General features: G+C 51.6%; 1 protein-coding gene across 1 annotated transcript; it reads left to right on the plus strand.

Moving 5' to 3' along the window:
- Positions 1-508: 508 nt before the first annotated feature.
- Positions 509-2,266, plus strand: LOC136506026 (DNA-binding protein EMBP-1-like). Its single transcript, XM_066501154.1, has 4 exons — positions 509-910; positions 1,044-1,121; positions 1,303-1,368; positions 1,805-2,266. Exons 1-4 carry the CDS (start codon positions 590-592, stop codon positions 1,898-1,900), a joined length of 561 nt encoding a protein of 186 aa, XP_066357251.1. The 5' UTR covers positions 509-589; the 3' UTR covers positions 1,901-2,266.
- The last annotated feature ends 22,474 nt before the right edge of the window (positions 2,267-24,740 follow it).

A 24,740-nucleotide genomic window follows, 5' to 3' on the forward strand; every position in this document is an offset into this window, starting at 1 on the left:
AGGTTCACCTGCGCCGCCAGAAACCCCACCTACACTCCTAACCCCAGCCGATCTAGAGAGGGGGCGCTGCCAGCGACGAGAAGTACCGCCACCAGCTTCACCGCCACCTCTGTGACAGCGCCTCCACCACGCCGTTCGACACCGCCGCCCGGACACTGCACTGACGGCATGTCTTCCTTCTCTCCCTTCAAACCCGACGGTTTGTATCTCCGAATATCTCTCCTTCTATCTCTAAATTCCTTATTAGCCCATGTTTTAAGGCTTGCTATTTATCTTTAAATATCAGTATATACGGTAGATCGTGTAATTTCTATCCCCCCGCTCCCTGCATGCGCGCACGAGGAGGCAGAGCTAGGCACCCCACGTGTCCTCTGATCCTCTCCGTCCACGCGTACCCGCCCCGGGCACGTCCTGTGGCGCCCGCGACGTGGCGGCGCGGCACGGGCCAGCCAGACGCCGCGCGCCCCGGAGGGAGGAGTAGGAGTACTCGTATATCAGATGAGCGCGACCGCGACCCCTCCCGCCCCGTACACGACTGGCACCATCCCACCCACCGACGCTGCCCTTCTTCGGGTGCTAGTAGGATCCCATGTCCGACGGCGGCGGCGACGGGCAGCGGCAATGCCGGCGGGGCATCACGCCCGACGTCGAGCTCGGCACGGCGCTGGCGCTGGCCGACATGGCTGCAGGCAGTAATGCCGTGCAGGCGCAGGCGACGGCGCGGCTGCACACGCCCCAGGAGATGACCGACGACGAGGAGATGTCGAGCACGAGGCTGAGCCTCCAGCTCGGCAGGGTCGGGGTCAAGCAGTCGCCGTCCTGCTCCAGCGCCGGCCGCCCGCCGTCGGCGCCGGCGCCGGCGCCCGGTGCTGCTCATCACGGGCCCAGGCCACGGCACATGCTCACCGAGGTAATAACTAGCTAGCCGCCGGCGACGTACTAGTCCTTGCCGTTAGTTTTAGTTGTGCGATTGGTTGTGCCGGCCGGCTGTCGATCTGATGGGTCGTCGATCATCTGGGTGCAACAATTGATTTCAATTTCAGGCGGAGAAGGAGGAGAAGCGGCTGCAGCGTGTGCTCGCCAACCGGGAATCGGCGCGGCAGACCATCCTCCGCCGTCAGGTGATGTGATGCCCATCTCCATCTTCGCGCGCCATGATCCGGTGCTAGCTAGCTCTGCAGAATTCACAATTCAGTCTAGCTGCTACACGCCAGTAGTGTGCATGCATGCAAGAACAAAAAAGCAACTCCCTTGCTAAAATTCAAGCTCGCTGGTTTAATTTGGTTTGCTATTTGTTTCTAGGCGATTCGAGATGAACTGGCAAGGAAAGTTGCAGACTTGTCGTCACAGAACGAGACCATGAAAAAGGTGAGCGCTCAGATCTGACGCTAGCTACGTTGGTGTTTGATTCATGCTTCGTGGTCCCATCAGATATTGACACATGGAGTATTAAATATATATTAATTACGAAACTAATTATACAGTTTGCGACTAATTTACGCGACGTATCTTTTAAGCCTAATTAGCCCATGATTTGACAACATGTTGCTACAGTAAATATGTACTAATAACGGATTAATTAGACTTAATAAATTCGTCTCATAGAGTACTGACGGATTTTGTAATTTGTTTTTTATTAGTATCTAAACCCCCTATACAATATCTTTATGTAATATCTTCTAAATTTTAGTCACAGGATCAAACACCCCCACCACCTCTAGTAAGTACCTTTCGTGTACCAACGGATTGGCATGTTATATATGGGTGTATGTGTAAAATTTTGTGTTTATAAATATATACGCAGGAGAAGGACGTGGTGATGAAGGAGCATCGTTCACTGAAAGAGACGAACGAGCAGCTGAAAGCGCAGGCACACCACCTCTCGCTTTCGCTATTCTAAGCATAGAATAATGGACAGATTTCCTCATTGTAAACCCACCCACGTCTTAATATAGTATCGTTGTTAGGCCAAACAAACAAAACAGGGGCCTAGCATGTTCCAAAAGAAGAAGCATGCACTTACTCAATGTCTATCTATCTATCCTCCAGTTGTTATCTATCTATCCTCCAGTTGTTCACTTGCAAGCTAGCCACATGACCGCCCTTCACTGGGTCGTAACATCGTAGGGTCAGTGCCGTACACCTAGCCAAGTTGGTAACTGTGTTTCGGCTGTGCCTTCCTCTGACATCTGTATGGATGACCATGGCTGTTTCTATAAATATATAGAGAGAGTACCGTATATATATCCTCTTACCTTTTGTCCACTGTGAGCACCGCGTTTTGTACGTGGCCTAAAAGGTATCGGTGTATATGTATACGTCTCAATTCATATACGTCGGTGTGGATTGAGATGAAAATTAAATCAAGTTTTACTTTCAGTAAATACATATACATCCAAACAAACAGTAAGGATGACCTATATCGCGACGCGAGCGATTGTGTTGTGTGGCCATTGGCAAAGACGTATTTCCTCAGCTCCTTCATCTTCTTAAAAGGAGTGCACGACTCACTCTTTAAGTTAACCAATTTGGTTAGGTTTATTTAAAAATAATATTTATGGTACTAAATAAGTATTAGTATACTCCCTTCATCCATAAAAGAATATAATTCTCGTTTTTCGAGAAGTTAAACAGTTTAAAGTTTGACTAAATTTATATAAAAAAGTACTAACATTCATGGTACAAAATAAGTATCATTGTATTCGTTATAGGATATATTTTCATAATAAATTTATTTGGAGACATAAGCGTTAATACTATTTACTATAAACTTGATTAAACTTGAACTAGTTTGACTGACATGAATCCCATAGTTGTATTCTTTCCTGGACGGAGGAAGTATTAATCTTTTTAGCTTGTAGCCAATTTCAAATGAACAATTTCAAGTTTGTTGATTATGTCTATTTAAAAATAGTGTTTGTGATATTAAATAAGTATTAGTAGATTAGCCATAGCTTGCAACCAATTTTAAGTTAGACTAAGCTTATTTAAAAACAATATTTATGATGCTAATAAGTATTAGTAGATTAATTACAGAATAAATACTTTTATAGCACACAGAAATAAATATTGATATTTTTTTTATAAATCTAGATTTTATTAAACTAGATCTGTCGGTGCAGAAAGTGACCAACAAGTAAATATTTGTAGTTTTGTCGTACGTTGTGATTGGAGGTGGCCTAGCACTTAATGACATAGGGTTTATACTGGTTCAGGCAACGTGCCCTACGTCCAGTTCAAGTCGGTCGGTGACTTTATTCCTGAGTCTAGGTGCTCTAAGTTTGTAGTGGGGTTACAAACGAGAAGGAGAAAGATAAGAGGTACAAGAGGTCCGGTCGGACTTCGGTCGGAAGGGTCGAGAGTGACGGGAGCCCCGCTATGAGCTAAGTGTTCAAGCGTGTGCTTGTGGTTCGAACCTGGCGGTTCTGTGGTTGTGAACCAGTGAACTTGATCGATCTGAATGAATCTGAATCAACCTATCTGTTGGGAGAGAGCGCACCCCCTTTTATAGATAAAGGGGGTGGCCTTACAAGTGAGAGTGAGAGAGCATGTATGCTACTAAGTCTTGTTGCACACGCCGGTGGGTACAGGATGATGGTAGGCGCCCACAATACTGTTGAATGTCAGATGCACTTGGGAGGTTGTATTGTCTTCTTTGGGTATGGCAGACGTCGACGCCTGCCACACCGTTGATACCTGGAGGCATGCAAGGGGTTTTACCATGTTCATCCGGTACGGTGAAAGCCGGCGCCCACAACACTGTCGATGCCCAGAGGCATGTGGGGGGGTGAAAGGATCAAGATGCCCAAGAGAGAAGGTGAATTGGGCTAATTCTAAATTTCTTTGCAATAATTAAATCCAACGGTTAGCCCAATTAACCCCTTGTGCCTAGAAAGTGTTTCGAATGTTCTACCGCACAAAAAGTCTTGCAACCTAAGTTCCAATCCTACTCTAGCATGACAATTCTATGAATATAAAGACAAGTATTGAATTGCTCAAAGTAAATGTTCAAAGTAAATGCTCAAAGTAAAGAGAGAATGAGGAACGCGGCGATGTTTTGTCGAGGTATCGAAGAGTCACCACTCCCCACTAGTCCTCGTTGGAGCACCCGCGCAAGGGTGTAGCTCCCCCTTGATCTGCGCAAGGATCAAGTGCTCTCTACGGGTTGATTCTTTGACACTCCATCGCGGTGAATCACCCACAACCGCTCACAACTTGAGTTGGGTCATCCACAAGCTCCGCCGGATGATCACCAAGCTCCTAATCACCACCAAGCCGTCTAGGTGATGGCGATCACCAAGAGTAATAAGCACGTACTCTCACTTGACCACAACAAGCCTAATGAGAAGGGTGGATGCACACTTTGCTACTCTTGATCTCACTAATGAGGGCTCTCTTTGGGATTCTCAAATCTCAATCACCTCACTAGGATCTTGCTCTTCTTGGCACTCTCAAAGGTGTTTCTCAGCTGTTGAAATGAGCAAAAGTACCCCCACACATGAATGGAGGAAGTATTTATAACATGGGCTGAAAAACGAACCGTTATGTGCCTCTGCGGGGTGACTGGATGCTCCGGTCATGTTGATCGGACGCACCGGTCAGTTCACCCCAAATTCCAGTGATCAAATAGTGACCAAACACTGGATAGCGTCCGATCAGCACTGACCGAACGCGTCCGGTCGTGATTTTCCCTCTCTGGAACCTTACTGGAGTCGACCAGACACTGGCCCTCAGCGTTCGATCACTTCACCTCTCAACATCCGGTCACTTCCAGACGACTTCACCTTGATCAAATGAACTAATCGGACTCTACGCCAGCGTCCGGTCACACCGAAGCCAGCGTCTGGTCAGTATTTGACCCTCCATTCACTTTTAACTTTCGAACGTACGTGAATGAAGTTTGCTCCAAATGATCTAAGGGCGTTTTAGGAGCTACCTAGTGCTAGGTTTAGCAAGTGTGCACCACACCTAACCCACTTGACTCACCTGGGTTAAGCTACCCGTCCATACCCCCTTAATAGTACGGCCAAAGGAAAACAAAGTCCTAAACTACTCTAAGTGTCTCTTCAACACCAAACGACACTTAGAACTAGTCCATCCTTAGCCTTGTCGTCCATCCTTTGAAAACCGAAATGATTTCCATCGTAGGGGCATTACCACCATAATAGCCCAATCGATCTCTATTACCATGGCCTAACTTAATTGCCTCTGCAAAACACACGTTAGTCATAGTAATCACATATTGTCATTAATCACCGAAACCCAACTAGGGGCGTAGATGCTTTCAATCTCCCCATTTTTAGTGATTGATGACAATACCACCTCGAGTATGTGAAAGAGTTGAGGTTTTTAACATGCTTGGTTCATATAAGCTTTTGATAATAAGAACAAAAGAGTTAGGCTAGCTTATATGATCCAAGCCAACATGATGTACTCAAAAGATATAAAAATAAGCATGAGTACAAGTAATAAAGCTCATTTGCATCGGAGTAAAACACGGAAGTAAAGCAAATGAGCATAGCACAAGTGATATGACATATAAATAATTCAAATTAGAGAGCACACATGTCATATATCATGATCACGTAGATATCACTATCACATAAATATAGTTTGATGCATAAAAGTAAACACACAAATGCATAATAGTGTATCACACATAAAACTTCAAATGTAATAGATAATCTAATAGATAAACTAAGCTCCCACTAGATATGTCGCTCCCCCTAAGACTAACATACTCGATCCCTCTCCCCCTTTGGCGTCAAACACCAAAACCTAAGGGTCAGTCGGCGGGGCTGCAGCGGACGAGTCGAGCGCTGAGGTACGAGGAGCAAGCTGGAACTGAGTGCCATCGTCATCTGAACTATAGCTCTAAGCAGTCTGCCCCTCTGTAGCTGGAAGCGACGCTGAAGCGGTCTGGGTCAGAACAACAACTGGAGCTGCTGTAGACTGTGCAGGTATGATTGGAGTAGCCGGCTCTGATGATGCCACTAAGGAAGGGAGCGTCTCTGTAGTCCCGGTAATAGGTGCAACTATCTAAGGACCTGGGATATGCAAATATGGCGGAGTAGGCTACCCTGTCAACTCATTGAAAGTCGCTCCAAGACTCCTAGAGACTGAGGTATCTGACACTAATAGTGAGGAAGTCTGAGCCGGTGTGAAGCCCGTTTGAAGAGGTGTGAACTGCGGGGCTAACACTGACGAAGCAAACCACTGGGACACCTGCTCGATAGGTGAAGCAAACTGTGCTGGTGGCTGTCCCTGACTCTAAAGCCCACTAGGCTGTAAAGCTAGAGTCATAAAAGTGGTGGCAGGTTGATCAAGCTAGGGTGAAGGCTGTGGCAGTGGGACCCTAATAGCTATCACTACATGCTACATAAATCCAAGGAGCTGTTGTAGCATGGGGAGCTACTGCTGATGCATGGCCTGCTGCTGCATGGCCTGCTGCTGCCGCTGAAACTCGTCCTGTTGAGTCTGAAACTGTGCAAAAGTGGCGGCGGTCTCCTAAGCCTGGCGAGCCTGATCCTGCCTCATCCGCTCAAGTATGGTAAGTAGAGCGGGGTCTGTCTGCGGTGTAGGTGGAGCTGAACTAGAGCTACCGGCCTCATGGTCATGTCGACGTGGAGGCATCTGAGGAATGTCCTGGTAGTCCTCATCTGAGCTGTCACTGGGGTCGCTCTCGACCATCCCCTCCTGCTGGCGTCAAGCTCCTCCTCCTCTATAGCTGCTATGCCCCTAATAGTCTCATCCTGCTGAGCTGCAGTCTCTGGCACCTCTGGACATCGGCTCGGCTGGCTGGGTGTCCTCACTGCACTATATCGGATCATCTGAGTCATATTGTATGCAGGGAACTCTATAGTAGCACCACTGTACTCTGCCAGCATCTCTGGTGGCCTCACAGTAACTGCCCTGTGGATCAAGAATGTAATCTAGTGAGCATACGGCAGCTGCCTATGACCCCTGAAACCCTCTGCAATAGTATCCTCCATCTCTGATAGAAGAAGATCCCAAATATCAAACACTGTCTGCTGCATTAGAGATTTCAGTAACCACAACCATATGCGAGTCAAGCCCTCGCGATACCCCATCCTCAGAAGCAGTGTCATCCTCATAATGGCATCTAGCACTCTAGCAATGGGAGTGAGATCACTGGGTGTCCTGCTAGACCCCTCGCCGAATGGCTCTATGAAGCAGTGGCGGACTAGATCTGTAGGGGGCACCATACCGTCATGAGGGCATCTGGGGGGCGCTGCCTGTCCATAGCAAACCTCAAATAGCCGGACAGACTGCTCCTAAAGCCTGAGTATCTCTCTAACCCTAGTGCTCATCAGCCTATAATCTCTGTCACTGAATGCAAAGTGTATAAATCTATGCTGCGGGTCAATCCAGAGAGAAGCATAGAACTGATGGACCCAAGATAAAACATATAACCATGTCCGTCCAAGTAAATCTGTCAGCCCTGGCAGGTAAGATAGGTAGGGGTGAATGTGCTCTCTAGCTGCTGCAACAATGGTCTCAATGTTATACACCCTTTGAGATCTAAATACAGCCCCACTGTTAAGATATGCATTATAAAAATCTTCCTACAGAGGTGTGTAGAAACCCACTGAAGCACGCTCATCCCGCCTCGATGGAAACCACTGCTCAAAGTCCACAAATCTGAGCTGCTGAACCTGCTTGGCCGTGGCAGCCCTCAAATCCAAGTGGGTCACTGGAGGCGGACCCTGTGGTCTAGGCGGTAGACGTGAACCCCTCCGTTGGGTCTCTGACCTCGGAGTGATAGGCACATGGGTACGACCAGAGCGGTGAAGCTATGGCTAAGGTGCCTACTCTATCTCCATGGCCTGCTCTCCCTCCTGAGTCTGCTCTGCTGGCTGTGGCTCCTGCTATGACCCCCTGAGGCTGACTCTCATCCAAGACAACCCGCCATCCCGCAACCATGACCGTTCTAGCTGGACCACCATGACGGCGCTCAACCTGCTCTAGTGCAGCTCTCGTAGATGGAGAGAGCTGATCTACGATCTGGACTCCACTCCTAGCACCTCCTACCTCTACACGCTCTGCTGCTGCTACAACTACGGCTGCTCTAGCTATATCTGAATCTGGTGCTCTAGCTATATCTGAATCTGGATACTTCCATTTCTTTGTTGCAAGCTTCTTCGTCGCCTTGCCTTTTGGATCTGCAGGCAAGCGAGGCGGGGGCCTCGGATCCTCATCACCGGGACCTCCTCCAACATTCTTAACATGAACCATGTGATGGATCTGAAAAGAACAACTGCCACTGACGAAGATCACCTGCCAACTATCACTTCCGAGGCTTGGCCTCGATCCGTACTCGTGAGCTTGACCCCGAGTTGATTGACAACTGCAAATAGGACCACAACGGCACTAACTCACTGCACGATAGAATAGAGGGTATACAAATAATTTTAATTATTCATCTACAGATACGAAACCCTAGGAAAGCAAGCAATTAGATGCGAAATTAGAACCAATGGCTTGCTACCAGACGAACCGGTGAAACGACAAGAAGATGAACGGATCGAGGGACCACCAGGTCGACAACTGGTGATTAGGGTTTGCAGTGGCGTGGATCGGCGATAGAGGATGCAGGGCACTGCAATGTGGCTTGGGCATGTGAAGTAGAGGCACGAGCGCAGGCTAGGGCAAGACCTCAACGGCGCTGGAACAAGGGCTCAGCGGCGCTGGCGCTCGGGCAGGGCACGGCGGCGGTGTCAGGGCACTAGAGCAAGTGGGTGGCGCTGCTGTTGTGGGGGCTTCGGTGGCAGGGCACGGCGGTGTGGCTGCGGGCAGAGGTAGTGGCGGTGGCGCATGGCGCGGAGGCACGAGCAGCGGCACGGGCATGGTGCAAGCGCGGGCAGTGCCGGCGGCGGCGCATGGCGTGGAGGCGCATGCGCGGCGTAGCGCGGGTAGCGGCGGTGGTGGCACATGGCACGGAGCTAGCGGCGGCGTAGAGGACAGGCGCGGCAGTGGCGAGGATACGGAATAGAGATAGGTCAAAAAACCACACGCGGAGATTTATAGTGGCCCCCACGGAGTAGAATAGGAAACGAAGAAGAGAGTTCGATTCCCGCATGATTTCTACTGATCGGACGCTCCGGTGGCAGCGACCGGACGCTGCCACCCAGCGTCCGGTCGATTCCAGAGAGGTCCAAATCCCCTAGAATCGTGACCGAACGCGTCCGGTGAACACCGACCGGACACAGCCAGAGTCCGGTGCAAGTGGCCTTCATCGTCTTCGATCGACCGGACGCTGGATCGCCATCTGACCAGACGCTCGGAGAACACTGTTTCAGCGTCCAGTCACTCCTTCTCAGCAGCAGTTCACCTCCTGTGAACTGACCGGACGCTGGACATCAGAGTCCGGTGCAGCGTCCGGTCACCCTTTTTCCAGCAAATCTTCAAAGTCCTTCGTGCTGTCTGTTCTTAATCAAGTCCAAACTCCAATAAGATCAAAATAAACACCAATTGGGACTGATGTGAGTGACCTCTCTCAAACCCTCAAGTTTTTTAAAAATATTTTGCCTTAGGCTATAATTCGTTTTAAGAAAATAGGTAATAAGAGGGCAATTGAAGATAAACGACAAAGCAACATTCATGCATATGCAATACAATACTTGAAAATAAATCTAGTTGCTTGTCAAGTTTGATCTAAGGTTAAGCTTCTTCGCACGCTTTACGGCGGTTATCTTAACCATGTTAGACAAGCCCTATATGCATTACCAAAAATTAAACATGTTGTATATTACAATGCAATGCAAGGGACAACACAATCTCATTTTTTTAGTGAAGTTACTAAAATCAAGAACATTGAGCTCATTCCGCAATTGATAAAAGGTCGCCTCATCTAGCGGTTTAGTGAAGATATCCGTCAATTGATCCTCGGTCCTTACACCTTCTAATGATATATTATTTTTAGTAACATGATCTTTAAGAAAGGGATGGCGGATATCTATGTGCTTGGTGCGAGAGTATTGAACCAGATTATTTACAAGTTTTACCGCACTTTCATTATCGCACAAAAGAGGTACTTTTTCTAGAACTACACCATAGTCTAGCAAAGTTTGCTTCATGTAAAGTATTTGTGCACAACAAGCACCCGCAGCAATGTATTCCGCTTCGGTGGTGGACAAGGACACACTATTTTGTTTCTTGGAGGACCAAGACACAAGTGATCTACCAAGCAAATGGCACCCTCCGGATGTGTTTTTTCTATCAACTTTGCAACCGGCATAATCCGAATCGGAATAGCCAACTAATTCAAATATAGCTCCTTTGGGAAACTAAAGGCCAATGCTTGGTGTGTGCTTAAGATACCTAAGGATTCTTTTTACGGCAATTAAGTGAGTTTCCTTAGGATTAGCTTAAAATCTTGCACATATACACACACTAAACATGATGTCGGGCCTAGATACGGTTAAATATAACAAGCTACCTATCATAGAGCAGTAGATAGTTTGATCAACCGTGTTATCTCCCTCATCTAGGTCGAGATGTCTATTAGTTAGTATTGGTGTCTTGATTGGCTTATATTCATCCATCTTGAATCTCTTGAGAAGATCATTTGTATATTTCTCTTGAGAGATGAAAATCCCTTCTCTCATTAAGAGGGAGATTATATAAAATTCTTGTCATATATACCTATTAATATCTTCTAGATAATATAATCATACAAAACACAACTAGATAATAAAATTATCGCAATGAAAAAGACCGAGCCGGCCCCCCCTAAGTATAATTCCTGACGGCCGGCCCCCCTGAGTATAAATCCTGGCTCCGCCACTGGTTTGATTCATGCTTTGTGGTCCCATCAGCACATGCAGTATTAAATATAGACTAATTACGAAACTAATTGTATAGTTTGCGACTAATTTACGAGACGAATCTTTTAAACCTAATTGGTCCATAATTTGTCAATATGGTGTTATAGTAAATATGTGCTAATAACGTGTTAATTAGGCTTAATAAATTCGTCTCGTGGAGTACTAACGGATTTTGTAATTTGTTTTTTATTAGTATTTAAACACCCCATGCCACTACGTAGAAAAAGGTTTTTAGGGGCGGCTGGTAACCCTCTGTAGGGGCGGTTTTGCTAGCCGCTCCTATGAAAGGGTGGCTAAAAATCACTGATTTATAGGGGCGGTTCTCAGGCCGCCCCTACAAATCGATTTGTAGGAGCGGCTAGTGTTATCAGCACCCCTACAAATCCGATTTGTAGGGGCGGCTGGATATTGAGCCGCCCCTACAAATCAATTTCCAGAAACCACGAAAAAGGTGCAAAAAAATAGCAATTTTTTTTAACCCAGGACGTCCCCACCGGCAGCCACACACACCCCCACTCTATGGTTGCAGCATTTTTTCATGATTTTTGCACACTTCGTCGGCTGGGATTCGAACCGGCGACCTCTCTCTCACGCGCCATCTCCTCTACCACTATACCTCACATTCACTTGTGTCCACAATCCATTTTGATTCCCCATGTATTATAAAAAACTGAGCATAAATTGATTGTTTGAGGCCCTAAACTAATTCAAATGAAAAAGTTGTCAACTATAAAGTTTTATAACTTTTCAAGATCTACAACTTTTATTTTGGTAGTTTCTCCATCCGAGGTCACTTATAAAATTTGAATTTCAAATAATAGAAATTCGAACGTAGTTTTCTATGACAAGATGGTTTCAAATGAGAAAGTTATCAAGTACAAAGTTTCATAACTTTTCAAGATCTACAACTTTTATTTTTACAATTTGTCCATCCGAGGTCGTTTAAAAATTTTAAATTTCAAATTTTTGGAAATTCAAACGTAGTTTTTCTTGACAAGATGATTTCAATTCAAAAAGTTGTCAACTACAAAGTTTCATAACTTATCGAGATCTACAACTTTTATTTTGGTTGTTTCTCCATCCAAGGTCGTTTACAAAATTTAAATTTCAAATTTAGAATTTCAAACGTAATTTTCCTTCACAAGATGATTTCAAATTATAAAGTTGTCAACTATAGAGTTTCATAACTTTCCGAGATCTACAACTTCTATTTTGATCATTTATTCATCCGACATAGTGGTAGTAACATTGTTCACAAATGTTACATATCCCTCTTATTGTTTATGAAACTATAAGAGAGAGATGTAAATTTTGTGAACAATATTATTGCCACTTTATCGGATGAAGAAATGATCAAAATAAAACTTATAGATCTTGATAAGTTCTGCAACTTCTATGTTCATGATTTTTTCATCTGAAATCAATTAGTGTTCCAAAATAACGTTTGACCTTCTCTATGTGCTCCTCTAAATATTGTTCCTCTTTTGCCCCTCTCTTTTTTTCTATTTTTTTGGCCGTCATTGTTTTTTTGCGAAATTTCAACTTTTTTATTTTATTTTTTTGATATTTTTCTTTTACTTAGGAGTACAAAAGAAGTAACCACAGAAAATATGAGCTGAAACAAGTGAAAGACGTGGCCTGTGGAATTTTCAGAAAACTTGCTCAAAATCGACAAAAACCTTGTGACCACGAAAAGAGCATCTTGTGACCACTTTTTGACCAATCTAAATTTTTCGAACCCCGCGTTGTCGGGGATGGATGGATCCGAATTTTTTTTTCTGATCAATTTTGATATATGAAACGTTGAAATCGGAGTTCGTATGCGAAAACTAGACCAGTTTTAAGAATTGGCTCCGAATTAGAGGATAAACGGGAATAATAATTTCAAACAGTATTTTCAAGTAGTAAATGATCTCAACTGAAAAAGTTGTCAACTACAAAGTTTCGTAACTTTTTGAGATCTACAACTTTCATTTTGATTGTTTCTTCATCCGAGGTCGTTTACAAAATTTGAATTTTAGTGCTTACTTTTTAATATTCGGCGTCCATTTGTAGAGGCACTTCATTGTTGAGCCGCCCATACAAATCAATTTATAGGGGCGGCTGGATATTGAGCCGCCTTTGTAGGGGCGGCTGGATATCCAGCCGCCCTTACAAATCGGGCCATTTATAGGGGGCGGCTGATAACCCCGACCGTCCCTACAAATTCATTTGTAAGGGCGGCTCATTTGGCAACCATTTGTAGGGGCGGCTCTATCATCAGCCGCCCCTATAAAACATTCGTCCCGTTGCTAAAAACGTTTTTTATGTAGTGTTGGTGTTTTGAACCGGCGGACCCTCAACCAACTAGTGAAAATATACTGCGTGCCCCTAATCCCGAATGGTGATGCAAAGAGACACAAGGTTTATACTGGTTCAGGCGATAGGTGCCCTACGTCCGGTCTGAGAGATCGATCTTGTATTCCTTGCACCGAAGTGCTTGCAGTAGGTGTTTACAAGCAGGGCGAGAGAGGGAGCTAGTCCCAGGTCTCTGCGTGGAGCGGTGTGGATTGCTTGAGATGTTGATCTCAGGCAGCGGAGAAGCGTGCGTGCTACAGAGTGTCGCTTGCGCGTGAGTGAGTGAGTGAGTCTGTCTGTGTTCGCCTGCCTCTAGAAATGGCCCCGGTCTCTCCCTTTTATAGTTGAAGGGGGGACAGGGGTGATACATGTGTTTGCTACGCGGTGTCCTGTGAGCGGAGGTGGCGTTTCCGAGCCCTATAGCTTATCACTGTGGTGGCATGGTCGACGGAGCGGTCCTATCCTTGATGCACTGGAGCAACGCGCCGGCCACGCCCGATCTTGTGCGATGTGGGAGCTCCAGTGATAGCCTGACACAGGGCATGGCGGACGACGTGCCGGTCGCTGTGTGCTGATAGTGTAAAAAGCCAAGGCTCAGTTGGTGCCGAGGCCGAGCCATCGTGGGGGGCTCGGCGGGCGCAAATCCCGAGGCTGCCGAGACCCTGAAGTGGATTGCCGTGGCCCAGAGGGAGCAGTTGGTCCTACACACTGATTCCGAGGCTATAGTGACCCAGACTTAACTCCCCACGCTGCGTTGTTCTTGGAGCAGGGGTTAGGTAGCACAGTGCAGTGCGGGCATCAGTCGTGGGCACAATACCGAGTACAGTGGCCGGTAACCCCTGCCCCGTCCCGTCCCAGACGACCTGGTGTTGATGCGACTTCCTATCTCGTCGGCCACTCTGTTGTGTCAAGCCATCGTCCGGCCGACGTCGTGGGAGTGGTTGGTCACGTTTGGTTGGACGTGACGTTCTGTTAGGGAGATCGGTCGAGGCGGAGGCGGCAGGGCTGTCGCCGAGCCGGCCTCGAGCGAGATGGAGAATCGGTTGCTCGTCCGAGGCCTTTCGTGCGAGGCCTCGAGCGAGGCGAAGAATCGGTCCCCCGTCCGAGACCTTTCGTGCGAGGCCTCGAGCGAGGCAGAAAATCGGTTACTCGTCCGAGGCCTTACGTGTGAGGCCTCGGGCGAGACGGAGAATCGGTAACCTCGGACAAGGTGGGGGCTAGCTAGTGGTTGCCTCTTGGCTTTGATTTTGACAGGGTCTAAGCGATTTTTTCGGCTTTTGCTTAGGGACCCCTTTTTATGGTACACGACAGTAGCCCCCGAGCCTCGGGGAGAGTGTGAGCGCTCTCCCTGAGGTTTTGATGAGACTTGGCTCGCGGCAGCTCCTGGCGGGATGGTGTTTCGTACTCGAGGCCTCGGTGGGTGCGCGCGAGCGCACCTGCTAGGTGTAGCCCCCGAGGCCCTAGAGGAGTGGATTTATTCCTCCAGGGACTTTTCTCATGTCGTGCGAGGGGTTTTATTGCGTTTGCCGAGCCCATGAGGGCGAGTTCGGGTCACTGGGTCTCAGCTTGGTTGCAGGAAGAGCCCCTGAGCCTCTGCGTGGAGCAAGAGGGCGATCAGGAGTTTCCCTGTCTTTTTTTTGCGGCCCTCACACATCCTTTTCATTCGGAAGGAGGGGTGGAGTATGCCAGGCTACCCTCGATGGGCGCGAGTAGTGACACCTCCAGTGAGCTGTTATCAGGTAAGTCCGAGTGGAGGCCCGTGCCCCATTCGATAGGGGTCGGCTAGCGGTCTAGAGACGCACTCCAAAAAGTACCAGAGGGCTTCTCTAGTGGGTCCCAGGGCCGTTCGATTGGCCCCGGGGGCTACGTGCCTCCTTGTGGTGGGATCCCATTCAAAGACCTCCCTGTCGGTCTCGGACACGACTTAGGGCATCCTAGGCAATTGCTTGCTTGGGCCTCGGCCATGTACGGGCTCGCCCATAGTCATCCCTGACTCTATTTGTCCTAGGGCAGCTGTCGAAACCTTTGGGGGCCCAGCCTTCAAACCCCTGGACCGTAACGGGCTCGGTGCCATTTGTCACTTTTTGTCGAGCCCCCGTGTGTGAGTCCGGGTTGCTTGTTTTTGACCTGGTTGCAGGAAGAGCTCCCGAGCCTCTACACGGAGCGAGAGGGCGATCAGGAGTTTCCCTAGCTTTTTGTGCGACCCTCGTGCATCCTTTTCGTTTGGAAGGAGGGGTTGTTTGCTGAGCCCTCGAGTGTGAGCCTGGGTCACTGGGTCTCGACATGGTTGTAGGTAGAGCCCCTGAGCCTCTGCACGGAGCAAGAGGGCGATTAGGAGTTCCCCTAGCTTTTTGTGTGACTCTCGCGCATCCTTTTTGTTCAGAAGGAGGGGTTGTTTGCCGAGCCCTCGAGTGCAAGCCTGGGTCGCTGGGTCTTGGCATGGTTGCAGGAAGAGCCCCCGAGCCTCTGCATGGAGCGAGAGGGCGATCAGGAGTTCCTCTGGCTTTTTGTGCGACCCTCGCACATCCTTTTCGTTCGGAAGGAGGGATGGAATATGCCAGGCTACCCTCGGTGGGCGCGAGTGATGACACTTCCGGTGAGCTGTTATCGGGTAAGTCTGAGTGGAGGCCCGTGCCCCATTTGATAGGGGTCGGCTAGCGGTCTAGAGACGCACTCCAAAAGTACTAGAGGGCTTCTCTAGTGGGTCCTAGGGCCATTCGATTGGCCCCGGGGGCTCGATGCCTCCCTACGGTGGGATCCCATTCGGAGACCTCCCTGCCGGTCTCGGACACAACTTAGGGCATCCCGAGCGATCGCTTGCTCAGGCCTCGGCCATGTACGGGCTCGCCCATAGTTGTCCCTGACTCCGTTGTCCTGGGGCGGCGGTCGAGACTCTCGGGGCCTAGCCTTTGAACCCCTAGATCGTAACGGGCTCGGTGCCCAGTTCCTTCATCTGAAAGGAATCGGGTGGGGGATATTCTCATCCCATCGGCTAACAACGGCAGGTGCACCTTTTGAGGTGGTTTTCTTGGGGAGGCGGAACGGCGCCTGTCGCTACTACAGTTGGATGCGACGCAGTGTCAGCGGATGGGACATAACTGTGCGTGCGATTAATAAGGAAAAGGTGGGCGCGTGGGCGGTTAAATTGGATCTGTATTAACTATGCCAGATTTGAGGGAAACTTCCCCGATTTCGTTGCCCGTCCATTTCGCCCCCTTCCTGCATAAATACGCAACGAGCCTCGCCCCTCTCCTCCTTACCTTGCCTGCATTCGCCTTTGCTGCCCTCGAGCCGTTGCTAGGAACAGAGAGCGCCGGGGAGAAGAAGGAAGAAGGGAGTGGGAGAGGCAGAGCGAGGGTTACCGCCGTAGCCGCATTCTCCACCATGCAATGGTCGGCGGCCCTGTTATCCTCAAGGCAGATCCTTGGGGTCCGTCCGACGTGACCGTGGAGACGCTGTAGTCGCTTGTCGATGACGGCCTCCTCCGCCCAGTTACTGACCCCAACAGACCGGAGTGGATTGCTCCAGGGGGCGAGTCGGAGCCGAGGCCACGCGATGGCTACATCGTGAGCTTCGTGTCCTTCCACGAGCGTGGTCTCGGCCTACCGGTAGACCGGTTCATGCGGGCGCTCCCGTACTACTATGGCATGGAGCTTCACAACTTCAACCCCAACTCCATCGCGCAGGCGGCCATCTTCGTCACCGTCTGCGAGGGGTACCTAGGCATTGCCCCCCATTGGGAGCTGTGCTCCACCTCTTTCGGGCGGGGCATACCACCAAGCCGACAGGCACGACGGGCACAAGGAAGGTGATGAGGGCCAGCGGCTGCACTCTCCAAGTGCGCCAAGACCGGCAGCAGCTTTACATCCTGGCCTAGCTCGCGTCATCCAATCGCCCTGTTTGGCATATTTTCTTTTGTGCTTAACCCTATCCTGCTTGTTTTGGCGCAGGGTTGGAGAAGGAGGTCTCCCGAGCAGCTGAGGCCACTGTCGCAGTGCAGGCGGTGCTCAAGGCTGAGATCGGGGAGCACAACGCGCTGCAGAGTGCCGCCCGTACCGTCTGCGAGGCCCTGGAGGTTGAGGGGGTCGAGTCGGGCAGCTCCCTTAGGAGCCGCTTGACCGCGTTGAGCGGCCAAGCGCGCGAGCGACTCCGGGGGGTGTTGCACACGGGCGTCAAGCGCGCCCTGGCCGTCGTCGCCTCTCACTACGCCGGCGTCGACCTTGAGGCCGTCAGTGGTGGCTATGTCTTGGCTGAGGATGATGAGGAGGCCGATGAGGAGGTCACGAAGCTGATGGAGGCAGCTGAGGGCCCCGGCACGGCGCTGGCGAAGCTGTTCGAAGAGGAGGTGGTTCCTCCCACTCCGTCTACCGACGCCAGAGACCCTAAGCCTTGACCTAGGCCAAAGGGGCCGTGTAAATAAATTAGGATTATTATTGTACCGTAATGCTTGTGGCTATCGAGGCCTTTTCTAAAGTACTTGCATCTACGCTCCTTAATCATTTTTATTGTATTTCTGAGCCTCTGCCCTCTGTCTCGTCTCTAAACATATCTCTTGCAAAAAACTTCCTCGGAGCCTAAGCTGCCCCTCGGGCAAAAGGTGGTGAGGGAGTGCCATAGCCCGGAGGCGTAGGCCGTCTCGCGACTCGGCCAACCTTTTGACCTTGAGACATTCTTTTGGTCCTTAGGTTTTTTACGATCGATTTGTCAGAGCACACTAGAGAGTTTGGTGTAGAATTTTTTTTTGAAAAACGACTAAAAATGGTGCATGGGACTTAGGGGGGAAGTCCCCCCTTCTAGCCCCCGAGGGAGGCTCGGTTCTGCAGAGGCAGAGCCGAGTCTCCCTTATGGTGTTATCGTAACGCTGAGGCCCACGATGGGCTCAGGGGGTTTCTCAAAAATTAGAACAATTAAAGAACGCTTCTTTATTGTATTTCGAGAAACAATGTATACAATGCTTGGAAATTTAAGGGTAAAAGCGACGTAGCTGTTCTATGTTCCAAGCGTTGGTGAGGATTTCGCCCTTCTCGTTGGCTAGCTTGTAGGTCTCGGGCTTCAGCACTTGGGCGACGATGTACGATCCTTCCCATGGCGGGGTCAGCTTGTGGCGGTCCTTATTGCTCTGTCTCAGTCTCAGCACCAGGTCGCCCACCTTTAGGTCTTGGCTTCGAATGCGCCGGGCTTGGTAGCATCGTAGGGCTTGCTAGTACTTGGCCGAATGTAGTAGCGCAATGTCTCGGGCTTCTTCCAGTTGGTCGAGGGCGTCCTCGCGGGCAGTGCGGTCGCTCTGCTCGTTGTAGGCCTGAAGCCTTGGGGAACCGTACTCCAAGTCAGTGGGGAGGACGGCCTCGGCTCCATAGACCAAGAAGAATGGTGTGAACCCCGTGGCTCGGCTCGGGGTGTTCCTTAGGCTCTAGATAACCGACGGGAGTTCGGCAAGCCATTTCTTGCCAAATTTCTTTAACCGGTTGTATATTCTTGGCTTGAGGCCCTGTAGGATCATGCCGTTGGCACGCTCTACTTGGTCGTTTGTCCTTGGATGTTCCACGGCCGACCAGGCCACACGGATGTGGTGGTCATCACAGAACATCAGGAATTTGTGGCCGGTGAACTGCGTCCCATTATCGGTGATGATGGTGTTCAGAACCCTGAACCTGTGGATGATATCAGTGAAGAACAGCACCGCTTGCTCGGACTTGATTCGACTGATTGGACGAGCCTTGATCCACTTGGAGAACTTATCGATTGCTACCAGCAGATGGGTGTAGCCCCCGGGGGCCTTCTGCAGAGGCCCAACCATGTCGAGCCCCCACACGGCGAATGGCCATGTAATGGGGATGGTCTGGAGGGCTTGGGCCAGGAGGCGCGTTTGCCACGCATAGTACTGGCATCCCTCGCAGGAGCGTACGAGCTTGGTGGCGTCAGCAACTGCCGTTGGCCAGTAGAACCCTTGGCGGAAGGCGTTTCTGACGAGCATCTAGGGCACTGCATGGTGTCCGCAGGCTCCTATGTGCAAGTCCCAAAGCAGGGCTTGGCCCGCCACGGTGGTGATGCATCGTTGGAGGACGCCAGATGGGCTTCGCCTATACAGCTCACCATTGCTGAGGACGTAGGTTTTGGCTCGTCGCGCAAGCCATCGGGCTTTGGTCCTATCCGCAGGAAGCTCTCCTCGAACGAGGCAATCAAGGAACAGTACTCGCCAGTCCGTGCCTTGGTTGGCCTCAGGAGGCTCTGCATTGACTTTCATGACCTCGGGCTCAGCCGAAGGGGGCTCGGCGATAGAGGGGGCCTCAAGTCCTACGGTGGGCTCGGCCGGTGGGCCCTCTTCCGTCGTCGAGGCGTAGTCGATGGAAGGCTTGTGGAGGTCTCTGGTGAAGACGTTCGGGGGGACCGGGGCCTGTGCCGACGCCATCTTTGCCAATTCGTCCGCGCCCTCGTTAAATTTTCACGTGATGTGGTTAAGTTCGAGACCGTCGAACTTGTCTTCAAGGCGACGTACCAGCTTGCAGTACGCCTCCATTTTAGGGTCATGGCAGTTCGACTCCTTCATTACTTGATCGACGACAAGCTATGAATCGCCTCATATGTCGAGACGTCGCACTCCAAGTTCGATGGCGATCATCAAGCCATTGACGAGGGCCTCGTATTCGGCTACATTGTTCGAGGCGGCGAAGTGGAGCCGAATCATATAGCGTATGTGAACTCCGAGGGGTGAGATGAAGAGTAGACCCACGCCTACCCCAGTCTTCATCAGGGACCCGTCGAAGTATATGGTCCAGCATTCCGCCTGGACTTGAGCAGGTGGCAGTTGGGTGTCGGTCCACTTAGCCACGAAATCGGCCAAGACCTAAGATTTGATTACTTTCTGAGGCGCAAAAGACAGGGTTTCCCCCATGAGTTTGATGGCCCACTTGGCTATGCTACCCGAGGCCTCCCAGTTATGGATTATCTCTCCCAGAGGGAAAGATGACACCACGGTCACCGGGTGGGACTCGAAGTAGTGACGCAGCTTGCGTCAAGCCAAGACTATGGCATAGATCAGCTTCTAGATGTGGGGGTAGCGTGTCTTGATCTCGGAGAGTACTTCGCTGATGAAGTAAACAGGCCGTTGGATGGGTAGGGCATGCCCCTCTTCCTGCCTCTCGACCACCACAGCCACGCTGGCCACTTGGGTCGTTGCGGCGATGTAGAGTAAGAGGGCCTCGCCCTTGGCAGGCGGTACCAGGACAGGAGGATTGGTGAGCAATGCCTTGAGCTTGGTGAGGGCTTCTTCGGCCTCGGGGGTCCAAGAAAAGCATTCCAATTTCCTCAAGAGGCGGTACAGAGGCAAGCCTTTTTTGCCAAGGCGCGAGATGAAGCGGCTCAGGGCCGCAAGGCATCCCATAACCCTCTGTACTCCCTTGAGGTCTCGGATTGGTCCCATGTTGGTCACGGCCGAGACCTTCTCTGGGTTGGCCTCGATGCCGCGTTCCGAGACTATGAATCCCAAGAGCATGTCTCGAGGGACCCCGAAGACACACTTTTTAGGGTTGAGCTTGATGCCCTTCTCTCTGAGGCATTTGAAGGCTATCTCCAAGTCATTGACGAGATCACTGGCCTTCCTAGACTTGACCACGATGTCGTCCATGTAGGCCTCGATGGTTCGCCCGATGTGCTCGCCAAAGACCTGGGTCATGCACCGCTGGTATGTGGCCCCTGTGTTTCTGAGGCCGAACGGCATAGTCACATAGCAGTACATGTAGAATGGTGTGATGAAAGAAGTTGCGAGCTGGTCGGATTCTTTCATCTTGATTTTATGGTAACCAGAATACGCATCAAGGAAGGATAGGGTTTCACATCCCGCAGTGGAGTCGATGATTTGGTCGATTCAAGGTAATAGGAAAGGGACCTTTGGACATGCTTTATTCAGACTGGTGTAGTCTACACACATTCTCCACTTCCCATTTTTCTTCTTAACCAATACAGGATTAGCTAACCACTCTGGATGGGACACTTCCTTGATGAATCCGGCCGCCAAAAGCTTCTGCACCTCCTCACCGATGGCCCTGCGCTTTTCTTTGTCGAATCGGCGCAGACGCTACTTCACTAGTCTAGAGCTGGCCCGGATGTCCAAGGCATGCTCGGTGACTTCCCTTGGTATGCCCGGCATGTCCGAGGGACTCCACACGAATACATCGGCGTTCACGCGAAGAAAGTCGATGAGCATGACTTCCTATTTCATGTCGAGGGTGGCGCTGATCCTCAGTGCCCGGTCGTCGGAGCCGTTGGTGTTGACCGGGACGAGCTTGATGGCCTCCGCGGGCTTGAAAGTCCCAGCACAACGCTTGGAGTCAGGCGCCTCGCTGCCAAGTCAGTCGAGGTTGACGATGAGGGTCTTGGCCTCCACGAGAGCCTCGGCGTACTCGATGCATTCGACGTCGCAGTCGTATGCATGCTCGTACGTGGACTCGACAGTGATGACGCCGTTGGGGCCTGGCATCTTGAGCTTTAGGTAGGTGTAGTTGGGGACCGCCATGAACTTGGTGTAGCACGGCCGCCCCAGGATGGCGTGGTATGTTCCCTTGAACCCAACCACCTCGAAGGTGAGGACCTCCTTGCGGTAGTTGGAGGGAGTACCGAAGTAGACGGGCAGGTCGATGCACCCGAGGGGTCGCGTGCATTTCCCCAGAACGATGCCATGGAAAGGCGTGGCGTCACCCTAGAGCTGCGACTGGTCGAGCTCTAGGAGTTCTAGGGTGTTGGTGCAGAGGATGTTGAGGCCGCTGCCTTCGTCCATCAACACCTTGGTGAGCCGAGTGTTGCCGATGATCGGGTCGACGACGAGTGGGTACTGCCATGGGTTCAGAACATAATCAGGGTGGTCGTCCCGATCAAAGGTGATCGCCTCCCGAGACCAGTCAAGGTACCGAGGAGCGGCCACCTTCACCGAGAAGACCTCCCGACGCTCTCTCTTTCATTGGCATGTCGTGAGGCATGCTGAAGGCCCGCCAAAGATCATGAAGGCGTTGTGCACCTCAGGGAACCCGTCTTCCTTGTCGTCGTCCCGATCACCGACGTCCCTCCTCTTGGCCTCGTCACTGGGGAGCCTGAGCTTGGTGTAGTAACGCCGGAGCATGGTGCACTCTTCAAGGGTGTGCTTTACCGGGCCCTGGTGGTAAGGGCAGGGTTTCTTAATCATATCGTCGAAGAGCTAGGGGCCTCTAGGGCCTTGGGGATTCTTGCGCTCTGTGGCCGTGACTAGGCCGGCCTTGAGGACCTCTTGCTTCCCTTGGCGACCCTTTTTCTTTTTCTTAGGGAGGTGGGGAGCCGAGGCCCCTGGGGCCTCGTCCTTCCACTTCCCCTTGGCGTCGTCGTCGGGGAAGATGCCCCCCGATGGCCTCTTCGCTCGAGGCGAAGTTGGTGGCGATGTCGAGGAGCGCGGTCGTCGAGGTTGGCATGTTCTGGCCTAACTCTCGGACTAGGTCTCGGCAGGTGGTGCCAGAGAGGAAAGCCTAGACAATTTCTGAGTCGCTGACACTTGGCAACTCGGTGCACTGCTTGGAGAAGCGTCGGATGAAGTCTCGGAGAGACTCGTCCGGCCCCTGGCGACAACTCTTGAGGTCCCAGGAGTTCCCAGGGCGCACGTATGTGCCCTGAAAATTCCTGACGAAGACCCTTACCAAGTCGCGCAAGTTGTGGACCTGCGAGGGAGGGAGGTGTTCGAGCCAGGCTCGCGCCGAGTCTGACAGGAACAACGGGAGGTTGCGGATGATGAGCAGGTCATCATCCGCATCGCCTAGCTGACAAGCCAGGCGGTAATCGGCCAGCCAGAGCTCGAGGTTGGTCTCGCCGCTGTACTTTGTGAGGTTGGCCGGTTGCCGAAACCGGGCCAGGAAGTGAGCGTTGTGGATGGCTCTGCTAAAGACTCGAGGGCCAGGCGACTCAGGAGAAGGACTGTGGTCCTCCCCACTGTTGTAGCGGCCACCTCGGTGCGGATGGTAGCCTTAGGCAGGCCCCTCGTTGTCGTGGCGCCGTCGCCTGCTGACCACATCGTGGTTGCCTTGCGCTTCTCATCGGTCGCCGAGGCGGTCGTGCACCGAGGGGACCCTATTGGTCGTCGGTGCTCGAGCGGGCTCAGGACAAACCGAGGCCTCCCTGTCCTACCGAGGCGGTGCCATGGGAAGTTTCGAGGGGCCTCCGCGCCATCGAGAGGCAGAACTTTCGGCCTGCTGCACCGCGGCAATCTCAAGGAGGTCCTGGAGCTCATCGTGAGCCCATCGCCCCTCCATGGTAGAGGGCTCGAGCATCGTCTAGAGCAGCATTGCCGCCGCCGCGACGTTCTGGCTAACGTAATTGAAGATAGGGGGTTGCTCACCCCCTTCGTCATTGTTGATGCGGCGATTGACGTCGCGAGCCCTTCGCCGGGCTGCTCCACCCTCACCGCGACCCTGCTGCTCTCGCTCGAGAGTGTCACGGAGCTGCTGCAGCAGGAGTCGGTCTTGGTCGACCTTGGCCTAAAGCTCGCGGAGCTGCTCCAAGTCAAGGCATCGAAGCTCCTCGGGGTTCTCGTTCCACGCTACCAGTGGCACAATGCATGGAGGTGTGGCATCACCTGCCCGCTGGCGAAGCGGGGAATGGTTGCCTGCCCCCTTGTCCTCATCGCTCGCTCTCGGCATCCCGAGCCTGATGTGGAAACACTCGCGAGTGGGGTCGTAAGTGTCTTCGTTGTCAGAGTCGGAGTAACCGAAGCAGTAGCCGCTCGCGGCCAAGAAGCGGCGCATAGCTTCAGGGTCACGAAGCTCGGAAAAGTCTGCTCTGGCTCACGCCTCGTCCTCCTCCGAGGAGTCTGCGCGGATGTGGGTCGAGGTTGTGGAGTCGAGGTCGAGGGCGAAGCGTTGGTGGCGTCCTAAGGGCTCCGTTTGAGCGGAAGCGTAGGCGGAAGCATAGGTGGCGGCGGCATTCCTTAACCCAAAGGGGTACGGGGATGGTGCCATCGCCGGGCTTTGCTTCGCCTGGGTCGACTCCTCAGGAGGTGGCGGGGCAGAGCTTGATGACGGGGCATCGCTGTGCGCCACCGGCGCCTTTCCCCTGTCCAGGCTCAGGCTAGACAGGTCCCCAACCAGGAACCTTGTGCTAACAGCTAGGCATGGGATACCGGCGGAGCGCGGCACGTACCCCTGAGCTTGCACGGGGTCGAGGTGGTCCCGCCCGTGCCATGCCTGGCGAGCGTGATGAGAGCGGCGGCCTGGGCGCCGCCTGCGCCTAGGCTGCTGGGGCGTGACATCGTCGACGGTTGGTGGGGCTCGGGGTGAGAGGAGTACCATATCGTACTCATGTCCTAGAGACATGAACTCTAGGCTCCCGAACCAGATTATCGTGCCGAGACGCAGTGGTCGCACGGGGTCTGCCATCCGGAACTTGTCGAGATGATGAAGATGACACGCAGTAGCTCCCCTACCTGGCGCGCCAACTGTCAGTGTTTTGGACCGGCGGGCCCTCAACCAACTAGTGAAAATGTACTGCGTGCCCCTAATCCCGGATGGTGATGCAAAGAGACACAAGGTTTATACTGGTTCGGGC

This window comes from Miscanthus floridulus, chromosome 14 (genome assembly GCF_019320115.1).
Source record: "Miscanthus floridulus cultivar M001 chromosome 14, ASM1932011v1, whole genome shotgun sequence".
Lineage (NCBI taxonomy): Eukaryota > Viridiplantae > Streptophyta > Magnoliopsida > Poales > Poaceae > Miscanthus > Miscanthus floridulus.